This window comes from Diabrotica undecimpunctata, chromosome 4, assembly GCF_040954645.1.
Source record: "Diabrotica undecimpunctata isolate CICGRU chromosome 4, icDiaUnde3, whole genome shotgun sequence".
In the NCBI taxonomy this organism is placed as follows: domain Eukaryota; kingdom Metazoa; phylum Arthropoda; class Insecta; order Coleoptera; family Chrysomelidae; genus Diabrotica; species Diabrotica undecimpunctata.
In genome coordinates this window covers 38,937,368-38,950,009 of record NC_092806.1, presented here as the reverse complement: position 1 = coordinate 38,950,009, position 12,642 = coordinate 38,937,368, and the positions used below count along the sequence as shown (strand labels likewise).

General features: G+C 33.8%; 1 protein-coding gene across 2 annotated transcripts in view; it reads left to right on the top strand.

Annotated features, from left to right (window-relative positions):
- Positions 1-12,642, top strand: part of LOC140439452 (galectin-8-like) — a 138,160-nt gene that overhangs the window by 41,358 nt on the left and 84,160 nt on the right. For both annotated transcript variants that reach the window (XM_072529366.1, XM_072529367.1), the window contains exons 3-4: positions 1,558-1,635; positions 11,262-11,598. In XM_072529366.1, the coding sequence (XP_072385467.1) occupies positions 1,558-1,635; positions 11,262-11,598 (415 nt within the window). The remainder of the gene's footprint in view (positions 1-1,557; positions 1,636-11,261; positions 11,599-12,642) is intronic.

Sequence of the window (12,642 nt, the reverse complement as noted above, 5' to 3'; positions counted from 1 at the left end):
ATGAATTACCCAACCAGGGTGGCCTGGCAGCCACTGTCTCTCTCCGACTCTTCCTCTCTTTTCTATTAATGTTCAATTTTCGCCTCCTCTCATCTTCTCACCATCTCACTCTCACCTGGGCACTTTGTTTTTGGTCGGCTCGTCTTTCTTTCTATTATTTTCTCCCTAGCGTCCTGTACACATATTTCTGGATTGCTGTCTTCCGATCCGGCAATTTTAGCAGCATCTCCTCCACCAATTCTTCGAATGTTATTCTGCCCCTTTTTTCAAGGTCCCTCGATAATTATGGTAACTCTCAGGCAGCTCCATTTTTAACTATTCCTCGACTTGGTCGGATGTACGCTGCGCACCGAAGATAAGGTCATCCCTATTCTAGGATCCCTAGCCTAGCGAAGTCATGCGAAAATGCAAAAGGTTTACACCCTCTCCGTATTGTTGGCTCATAATCTCATAACCCCGTTATATGCCAGTTTTCCCAGAATGGGTCGTAGGATTCACTCCTGACGTTACGTCGACCACTTCTTCTTTTTCTATCACTATTTACCTCTCTGACAGATAATTCGAGACCACATTCATCAAGTAACCAGGACACATTCTCTCTCGTAAAGTCGTCATTACTATTTTAAGGTATTGGAAGCATTCCGGAGGTTAAAGCAGTAGGATCGCCCGTTTCTGGTCTACTCTCTCCTTGCGTAACTGCGGAAAACTTCCATCACCGCATTATTCGTGCTCGTGTTCTTTCCAAAAATCTTACTCTCTGAATGACAGACCTTCTGATTCTTAAATTACTGTGTCAGTTAGTCTTCTTAGAATCCTCTCGTATAGTTTACCTATGCAAGATAAAAGACAAACACGTCGATACTTTTCTTACCCTTTTGGGAGAAGCGCAGCATGCTGAATGCTTGCTGTCCTTTTTGTATTCTTAAACTAATATCGTCTTCCGTACCTCCGCTTTCTGTTTTGATTTCCACTTTGAAAATTGTTCTAAAATAAACTTATTTTAAACTTAATTCTCAACTTAATTGTGGCTTATTCCCAACAAAAAAAGGAATTGCATTATGATGACACAAGAAAATAGCTCCAGAACAGTATGAATTGTTTGTCCCTTGACCTTCCGCTACAGTTACCGTTTGTTTAACCTATGACGTTGTATACTTTTTTTAACCTACTAAACCACTACCACCCTACCATCTTCGCCAACTAAACGTCTACTTATACAAAAAACCGTCTAATACTAATCAATAACTTAACTGGTGAATTATCTTTAAATGTATTTTAAACAAATTTTTTATCGTTTTTATGCATAAGTTGGTTAAGTTAGTTAAGTTAAAGTGTCATTTAAATTATATATTTTTTGTCAACATATTCGTGTAAATAACGATATTTTTTATATTATTCTATTTAAATTCGAAACGGATGCCAGAAAAAATTAAAATTTGGTGTTGTGTAACATACATTGTATCAAACTATATTTTATATACGTTATATTAATATACTACAGCCTCAATGCATCAAACTTAGTCGTTTTTATTATATAAAGTAAAATATTCTTTACAGATTTGCTGTTAATCTATGCTGCAACAGGTCACCATCTAGTGATATCGCCCTGCATTTAAATCCTAGAATCTCACAAAGGTAAGATATATTCTAATTAACTTGATCTAATTGATTACTTTAGTCTGATTTATGTATTATCTCAGCACTATGGAAAACGTTTTTTTTTTCTGGACTATCTGTCCATCTGTTTTATATCTGTCTTATTGCAGCCAATTGGCATTCTTTTTTGCCAACACCTGATTAACCTTATGTATTATTATTATGATTAGATTGGCGCAAGATAGAGAAAGATGGAAGCAATTGGGAGAGACCTACATTCAGGAGTGGATGAAAAATGGTTGACAAAGAAGAAGAAGAAGATTAACCTTATTTGGTTCGATATACCCAGCAAGTTTTACACGAACTGCCTTACTCTATTGAAGATTTGCTTGTAGGCCTGTAGGATTCGGATTTGGGTTATTGAGAACCGTTTGGGACAGACACAGAGTCCACGGGCAGGGCTACCTTTCGGCTTGTTTACTTTATATCTTTAAATGTAGACCTAGAAGATTTTTTTGTCTCTGCATCCATTTTATTTCCACGAGTTGAGACGTGATTGACTGACTTCTGCAACACAAATAAATTACGTGTTAATAATACTTTTTTCCCTCACAAAGAACAGCACAGGTATAACTATGAAAATCTCAGAAGACAGAAATCTACGATCGAGTATATTCTTTCAAATAAAGATTTATTCCCGTCAAAATTTTGGATATAAGGGCACTAGTATCGACAGAGATAGAAAGAGATCATAAGTTAGTATGTATTGTGCCGAAAATCTGAATGAAAACTTTCAGAAACACATATATTTTCCAAAGCGATGGAGTAGAGGAAAGCTGGGCAAAAATTAAAGCAAACATCTTAGACTCAGCAAATGAAGCTCTGGGCAAAAGAAAGATAAGTAAAAGAAAGTCTCTCCCAAAGCGAAAAACTCTGTGGTTCTGAACATAGGTAAAGGAAAATGCAACTAAAAGAAAAACGCTTACCTGAAGTGCATGTCAAATAATGCGTACGAAGATACGTACGAACAAAAATAAGCGTACGAAGATTAAAAGATAATTAGAAATGAAACACATGCACTTGTAAGAAGAATTAAAAACGATCATTGGAAATGTTGCTCTAAAGAACTGGAGCATGATTTTTATGATTTACAAAAAGAAATATGGTGCTTTATAAGAGGTCAAAGACTGAGGTAAACGAATTAATAGACACGATATACATCGAAAAGAATGCATGAATTGATTATCTAAAGATGTTGAAATATAAAGGAATAACAAATGACGTTGGAACCACAAACACCAGAAATTATCATAAATCAAGAAGTTCACATAAGCAATCATGAAGTACAAAAAAACTAAAGAACAAAATATCTGCAGGTAAACGTGGATACCAAATAAATTGTTGAATATGGTGGAGCCGCAGGGACTGATCAACTGACAACATTAATTAACATTAATTAACTATAAGACACAATAAAATATCATAAAAATGGAGAACAAGCTAGCTAATCCTATTATTCAAAAAGTGCGATAAGAAGCAACCAGAGAACTGCAGAGGTATCACTTAGAGAAAGCATTAGAATACATATTATGTTTAACCGCATTGAAGAAGGAATTTGACAGAGTAATACTTAAAGATATAACACTTTCTTGTATAATAAAAAGATCTCGCTGGCTATTATAAAAACAATGGAAAACCTCTATCAAAACGAGATGGAAATCATAATAGATGGACAACTTACAGAACCAATAGATACAAGCAATGGAATAGAACAGGGGATTCACTAAGCCCTATGCTATTCAATCTAATCATGGATGAAGTCATAAAGAGCGTTAATAAAGGAAGGGGATACAGAATAAGGAACACTGAAATTAAAATTCTGTTACGCAGACGATACAATATTGATAGCTCAAAATAAAGGTAGCCTTTAAAGAGTAGTTCACAGATTTAATACAAGAGCAAAATAATTTAACATAACCATTTTATCTCAAAAAACTAGAACAATAGTAACCAGTAAAGAATCAGTAAGATGTAAACTGGAAGTTGATGCAGTTAGCATTAAACAAGTAATAGAAATAAACTACCTAGGTATTACACCGTCCAGCTATGGATACGTTAAAAAATAAGTAAAATATCGAGTAAAAAAGCAAGTAGATGAACATTATTATAACAAAAGAAGTGGAATTAAATTGGAATGGGCCGTTAGTGTACCAGTATAGCATTCTATGAAACGTACTTTGATGTACCAAGGTAACAAAGTATGATATTGGCTAGCAGACTATGCCGAAGAATGACCAATTTACACTCAAGGAAGGATTCAGCCAATTTGCATGATCTTCAAAGATAGTGAAAAGAGAAAATACATTTGGAAAGAATACAGAAAACGGATAAATTGATGTGACGGAGTGTAATGAAATAAGGAAATTGCTCTAAATGATGTTTAGGCGCCAGGAAAGTTTTAACATATACTTCCCGAGGTATTCTATACTTCTGTCAGAGTTGTCTTGAGTAATTTCTGATAATTGAAAGATAAAAATAGGTACCAATAAAACATATATTATGTACAACCCACTTTAATCCCTAACCATTTAACTCTAACAATTTGTACATGTTTACATATACAGTGTAAACTAGTTTAATAATAAAAAAATAAGTAATCAGAATTCAGTAAGTAATAGAAATTGCCTACCTAGTAAAAGAATTGGTATTTATATAAATATACCTCATAATCCATTGGATGCTAGAAACAGCAGAAATGAGAATACTTAGACGAATTACATGCTGAGTAATGTAAGGGGTAAACCAGTAAACACTAAACATAAAAAAAATAACGGAACAGTTACATCAATATAATGGCGGACTCTCTCTCTTCAGTCCTGATCCCTTGAAGGAGGTAGTGGTCATCGTAATGTCGTGTATTCTCCATCTACAAAGATCTGTCTCTGGTCATTTCTTTTAACGCATACATAGGTCTTTCGCATATTCCGGTAATTTGGTCGATCCATCTCATTAGGGTTCTTCCTCGTGATCTTCTACCTTTCCTTAGATAATAAGTCTACATGTTTTCTGAGTCTACTCAGCCGTTTGCTGACCTTTAGCTCATTTAAAATTGAATTATTTGTCATGTGGTCGGTCCACAGAATTCTTAACATTCTTCTACAGCAGAACATTTTAGTGGCGTCTATCTTTCTTCTTTCCGCTTGTCGTCGAGTCCAAGATTTACATCCGTATGTCAATATTGGGAATATTAAACAGTTGATTAATCTTATTTTTAGAGTTCGTGAAATATGAAGGTCCTTCCATATTTTGGTCATCTTTCCTACAGCGGCTTTTTCTAGATCATACCTACGTTCTATTTTTTCTTTAGTGACCCAGTTTTTGTGATCAAAGTGTTGTGGTACGCCTACTTCTTTTACTATTTGTCATAAGTGTTGCCGTTTGACTAAGTGGCGGATACAATAGGTAATAGCAACGGAAAAATCACCAAGTGGTAGAAGAAGTATCCGTCTGCTGCGCAAGAGATGGAGCGACTATCTTCCATATAGACAACAATCCATGAACAAGCAAAATTCATTATGTAAACGAAGAAGAAGAAGAAGAATTATCAAAAGCTTTCTGGTAGTGTATAAAACCACAATTGTTATGTACAAAATTTTTTAAAATAAATTAAGCCTGTTTTGTATTTAACTAAATATTAGGTTCCTGTCAATAAAGCACGTTCTAAAGTTAAAATCAATCAACTTTGACTTAGACAATACCTCAATTCCCACCAAGAATTCGACCCCGTTATTCACCGTAAACACTCGTAAAAGTCGGAATTAGTTTCGGGAGGAAAACTCAATTCAAGTGGAAAACTTTTAATCGAATTTTTCTCTTGTTTTCATAGATCCATATTCCGGCACTCAGGACAATAACATTTTTTCAAAAGATACCTACATAGTGTGCAATTTTCGAGTAAAAGCGCCATTCTGACTCTCAAGGGAACTGAAGATGTAACTTCAATGCCGAAGTTAGAAGTTTTTATTTCGTAAGAGTGAAAAAATCATATTTGTAAAAAGTTGTTATTGCCGTTGTCGTAGAAATTCTTTATTGTTATAACACAGCTCACTTGTATCTGGAACAAACTAGGATAGGTTTTTGTTTTAATACTTACAAAAAGTTCTAATAGTGCTTAAAATGTTATGCTTATAAAGAAACTTGCCAAGTTAGATTGTTGTTTTATTAAGGAAATGTTAACAAGGTAAACTACACAAAACTCAAACAAAAAAGAGGAAGTAACAACAAAATTGTATTCAGTTTGTGCTCAATATGAGATCTCTTTGGGAAATATATTTGCATATTGTGGAAATAAAGATTTTGTCTTTATCTTATCTTATCAGAACAGAGTCTTATCAGAACAGCCAACGAGTAAAGACGTTAAATTCTAATTATTCGTTTACCTGTTTTTGCAAAGTTAAAAAACGCGTTTTGTGAAAGTGTTTTATTTTAATGGTAAACATTGGTAAGGTACCTTTATTTCAAATAATATCGACAACTATATAAATAGGCCAGTATTTTATGGCTCAAAATAATTAATATTTTGGCATACAAAATATTAATTTTTACATTATGGCATCATCATCTACGTCAACTCAACCTAGTTCTGTACCAGACCAACAACCTTCTTTCTTCTTCTTCTTCTTCGTCTAGCCCTTCACGTCCACATCTGAACATAAGCCTCTTCAAGTCTTCCTTTCCATTGTTTTTTATTGTACGCTACTTGTAGCCAATTTTTCCCGGCAGTCCTTTTCAGATCATCTGTCCATCTCATAGGAGGTCTGCCTCTGGGTCTTTTGTGTTGGTATGGTCTCCAGGTTAAAATTGATCTGTGCCATTTGTTTAGATCGCTCCTAGCTACATGTCCAGCGTATTCCCATTTCAACTTTAATGATTTTTGCACCACATCGGTGACTTTGGTTTTCTGTCTTATCCATGTGTTTGGTTTCTTGTCCTTAAGTGATATACCTAGCATTGCTCTTTCCATCGCGTGTTGAGTGACTCTAAGTATATTCATATTCTTTTTTGTGATTGTCCATGTTTGTGCCGCATAAGTTAATATCGGAATAATGCATGCATCAAAGACTTTAGATCTAAGATGTAATTGAATTTGTTGATTTCTGAGTATATAGTTCAGTTTACCGAATGCTGCCCAAGCTAACTTTCTTCTTCTTTTTATTTCTTCAGTTTGAATTTCCCTATTTAGTATTATTTTTTTGTCCTAAGTATATATATTCTTCAACTTTTTCTATAACTTTATCGTTTATTATTGTCACGGTGTCTTCGGAGTGCATGACTTTTGTTTTGTTTAAATTCATTTTCAGTCCTATTTTAGAAGATTCGGTATGTAGTTCTAAAAGCATGGTTTGCATTTCTTGTAGGTCAGTAGCTATCAGGATTATGTCATCTGCAAATCGTAGATTACTGAGGTAGCGGCCATTGATGTTTATTCCCTTATATTTCCAATTTAGGTTTTTAAAAACGTCCTCCAAAACTAAGGTGAACAGTTTGGGTGATAAAGTATCTCCCTGTAACAACCTGCGCAACCTAAAAGTTACTCTTCTGTTACCAGACAACCAACTACTAGTATTTTTCCGTCAAGAAATCAAGCAATCGTGTTTGATGCAATAGACAACACTAAAATTGAAGATTACCTTCACAGTTTAAGCCTAATAATTCGACCAATCAACATTATTTTCTGTTCAAGGCTATCCAACAACAGAATATGCATTTACTTAGCAAATGAAAAGTTGGTCGATAATTTTATTACCAACCACGAAAAAATCAGCACTAATCAACAATTCTTGCAAGCACGTCGACTAATCACCCCCAGCCAACCACTAGTACTTTCTAACGTATGTCCGTCCATTCCACACTTAATCTTGGAATCTGAATTGAAAGCACTTGGTGTCAAACTTTTATCACCCCTACCATTTCTACGGATAGGGACTTCAAGTCCTAAATTCCAGCATATATTAAGCTTCAGGCGGCAAACCTACATATCCCCTTTAACCATCCATACCTTACCCGATTCTTTTGTTATTACTCATGAGGAAACATCATATAGAATATACTTATCTTTAGATAACCAGACTTGCCAAATATGCAAAAACACCAAGCACTTAGCAAAAGACTGTCCAGCAAAGGTATCTGTATCAGGGGACACAACTTCTATACCTCACAATATAGAAGTCGGTCAGAACGCTATTGATAATAGTAACAATTAGGTGACTAAAGAAGTAACTAGTACCATCCAACAAAATCAAACCCAACTGAAGGAACAAACTGTGCAACATAAAACACCAAGTACAAAACTCCTAACTAATCAAATAGAAACAGATCCAGTACCACAAAAACGCACAGTTTCTGAGCGTTCTACACCGTCCCCAACTCCTTCATGAGAACAACTCTTTGAATTACCAAAAAACAAAGAGAAAAAGACTAAATTAAACCAATAAAAGAAACCAACAAAGACGCTAGAGGAAATGCTGAAACCAACAGAAGAATTATTTAACGACCAAAATTCCAATTATCCTTTAAACTATGAACAACCAATAGATTTCTTCGAAAACTGTACAGGATCTTCGGACCACTAAGTATCGCAAAAATATATACCAATGAAATTTCTGAAGTCACAGATTTACTGACAAAAATTTACTCTAAACTAAATGACAGAAAAATTAAAAGTAGATGCACCCGAATTAGAAATAAAATTCTTCGACAAATTGATCCAAACTTCCATATCGAGGCAGACAGCGATACCTCTGTAGACACATACTAACATAATAATAGTATTCAGCAGTTTAATTCAATGGAATCTAAATGGGTATTACACCCATTTAGAAATGTTGCAAATATTAATCTCAAAATACAGATCAATGATTCTATGTTTACAAGAAACTAATTTTAAAAGCAACACTGTATATAAACTAAAAAACTTTAATTGTTTCTTTAAAAATCGACAACATGCTAAAATAGCCAGCGGAGGAGTAGCGATATACATAAAGAACGACATTGATAGTATAGAAATACCATTAAAAACAAACCTCGAGGCAATTGCAGTCAGAATCAAAGACGTAACTACCTTTTCCGTATGCAACATATACATTCCCCCTAACCAAGAACTTAACCATAACGAAATATCGGACCTATTAGATCAAATACCTATTCTACGACTAATTGTCGGAGACTTCAACGCACCTAACCCTTTATGGGGTTCAAAAAAATTAACGAGTCTCGGTAGAAAAATAGAATCCTAAAAGTCACCAAATACAACCTAAGAACTTATATTTAAATGGAGAACGGCTTAAATATGTAGACGAAGTTAGATTTCTTGGTATGATCTTTGACCAAAAACTAACTGGGAAGCAACATTTAGAATATTTAAAAAAGACATGTCAGCCTGAAATAAATTTGTTACGATCACTCGCAAACAAAAAATGGGGCGCCGACTCTTCTACATTACTACATATCTACAAGGTTTTAGTATGCTCCAAACTGGACTACGGCTCAATTGTTTACAACTCCTCCAAAAAATCGTATTTAAAAACAATAGATGTTATTCAAAATACAGGCCTCCGAATTTCCTTAGGAGCACACTACACAAGTCCAATACAAACTCTATACTGGGAAACTGGAGAGATTCCACTCGCATTTAGAAGACAATATCTAAGTCTTTCTTATGCCGCAGCAGTATCGTCTAATCAAGATAATCCTGTTATACACAACGTATTCGCTGACCGCTTCAAAAGTTGTTTCCAAACTTCAAATCGAACTGATCACCCTTTCTATTACCGCCTACATACCTACTTAACAATGGGTATCCATTTTCCAGACACCTACGATATCTCCTCAATTCAAACCCCTCCTCCTTGGACAATTCGACTTCCCTCTACTGACACCAGCTTATTGCGCCTAAACAAATCAGAAACGCCAGCAAGTCAAATTAATCCAGAATTTCTAAAAATATTAAGCAAATATGGTAGCTGTTTCAAAGTTTACACCGATGCCTCCAAAAACGAAGACCAAACTGGGGCAGCAATCTACTCATCAGATTATACAGAAGCTTACAAATTACCTTCATATACAACAACGTTCTCAGCTGAACTGTATGCGATACTAAAAGCACTAGTTCTGATAGTTAACAAAAGTAAAAAAAAATATCATTATTACAGATTTTCTCAGCTCAATAATGGCATTAAACAAAGTCTACTGTAATCATCCACTACTCCTTCTCATTAAAAAGGAACTAAAACATGCAGAAAATATGAACATTAAAGTTAATTTTATATGGGTACCGTCACATACTGGAATCGAAGGAAACGAGCTTCTAGATAAAATAGCAAAAAATGCACCTACTAACCCAAACGCAGAAGACAATACGGAAGTTTTTCACACCGATCTGAAAGCATTCTTTAGGGAAAGGATTAATTCAATATGGCAGGATACATGGAAGAACTCCCCAACCAAGCTGTACGAAGTTGATAAGAATCATAAAAAATTCCCAAAATTTAACAATAGAAGACAAGTATTGGCGGATTGGCCATACTCGGTTAACACACGACTACCTACTAAAACGTACTGATAAACCTGTGTGTGACATGTGTAAAAGTGCCTTAACGGTAAAACATTGTTTATTGCAGTGCCCCAAGTACGGTGTGCAACGAAAAATATATAACATACCATCAACATTAAACAGTGCTCTTGGAAAAGACAGTAATACTAAAAATATATTCGCCTTTCTCAAAGACTGCAAGCTGATATCAAAAATCTAATATTTTACTGTGTATAGATCTAGGTTTATTTCTATTAATGTATTGCTATAGTTAATATTCTATTGTTAAGTTCTAACTCTGTATCACAATCCATACACGCTAATAACCCTGCGTGGTTGATGCGTCATATAAGGGAAAAAAAAAAGATTTTGTCAAGATAGCTAAATACATATTTGTAAAATTGAATATTTTTAATACGAACCCTAAAAACTATATATTGGAACAAATTAAAATATCTAATAAATTCAGGTGTTTGACTGCTAATGTATTATTATTATTATGTATATTATTATGTATTATGTATATTATTCTAAGTTTAAAAACGTAATTAATCTGTTTTTATACATCTTATATGACCTATTAAGGTCGTAAGGATCACTAAAATATGAAAAAATTAGTGACAACTAAATAGTGGGACACAAAAGTGCACAAAATTACTCCCAAATAGATTAGTTCACGGCAAGAAAAGACGATAAGTACTTGATTGTAAGGACTGCAAGATAATAGTTATAGACCAGGGAAAAAAGCAAAAAAAAATAGCCTGTTTGTGACACTAAACCGGCAAGGCAAGCGACAGTTGTTTTGAGTAGTATGGACTTTTGTAACAATTGCCTATGTGTTTCCTGTAGTCGATTTTTTGGACTTAATTAGTTATTAACAAGTGAAGATTAAAAAAACGTTTTTTTGATTGAAAAAGCAATTTTGTTGATTAATATAAAGCTTTGCGGCAGTCTAGAGTACCGCCTACTAAACCCTCTTTTTTTAAACGTTAGAATATATCTAATTTATGTTCCGAAAATAACAGTAAAACTATTATTCTGACATTAAAATGTTTGTATTCATTTTAATTTGCAGGTATGTTGTAAGGAATTCGCGTATAAAAGATCATTGGGGCTCGGAAGAGGTAACGTCAATAACGAAGTTCGAACTTTCTCGAAATAAAAAAATTCACATCGACATAGTTGTAGCTGATACTGAATTCCTGATCGCGATAAATGGTCGACACGTATGTGCCTTTGTGTACAGAATTCCTATAGCGACTGTTAAGGCGATAGTGATTGAAGGCCCAGTAGATGTTAGTGGGGTGGAATATGGAAAAACAAATGTCTATCCAGTAGTAAATGGTCCAATTGAAAACATCGAGGAAATTGTGAAAGAGGACGGGGAGTATAATGGTTCTAGTCATAATTATGTAAGTCTTTTTTTTTATATTCAAATTTATTTTATGTAATATCCTAACTGGTTTTTTTATCATTTACATAAACAAATCGTGTTCACTAAACGTACCCTACCATTTTTAAATGAACCATTAAAAAATACTACTCAACTTTTAGCTACAAGTATGCTTGGGATGGCTTAAATCCTTCCTCCACCAACTATTTTTTAAAACGTGAAACTTCAGTTATTAAATTTTTCTATAATTGATCTACGGCACCAGTTTACTGCTTCTATGAGATTGACAAGTATGATAGTCATTAAAAATGGTAGATGGACAGAAATTCATAGCGGACTGGCACTATTTTCTAAAATCAGTATGCTCGTAGATTATTATGAGATTCCTTTCAATATTCAATGGCACGCAGATTTGGCACATTTAATTTTTACGAAAAAAGTTTGAATAGAATAATGTATTTTTCTATGATTATCTTAGTAAATATTTACATGCAGAGGTAGATTTTAAAATTATATTCGTGGTTTGAAGACAATTTGGAATAAGTGACAATCATATTTTATGTTAGAAGAGGTGAAATGGTAAAATTTAATAAAAAAATATTAGGAATTGATTATCGAACAATTTTTCATATTACAACAAAGCTAGCGTGTCATGAATTTGTTTAACAGTTGATTTGTAAAGATATATGTATACCTTCAAGAGTGAAAGCTATAAGCAACATTAAAGATTCAAAACCAAGTTAAAAAAAAATTTGTTGTTAAGTATAAAGTAATTTTTAAAATGCCAGTTTAATAATTTTTATTTGTTTGATAACTGTAAATTGTATGAACATTATTATTGTATTTTTTATACTCCTCTATAAACATATCGATGGCCTGGTTCCAAAAGTGGTTAACTACAAAATCTTTGTTTTCGATTAAACGAAATTTTAAGTTTAATCCTGTCGATCAAATTAAAAAGAAAATAGATGTGTGATTGACTTTACAGTGGCATATGAGTTTACTGTCATTAATACGTTCTTTAGGAAGACTAAAGACCAGTATGTTACCTATAGTAGCGGGG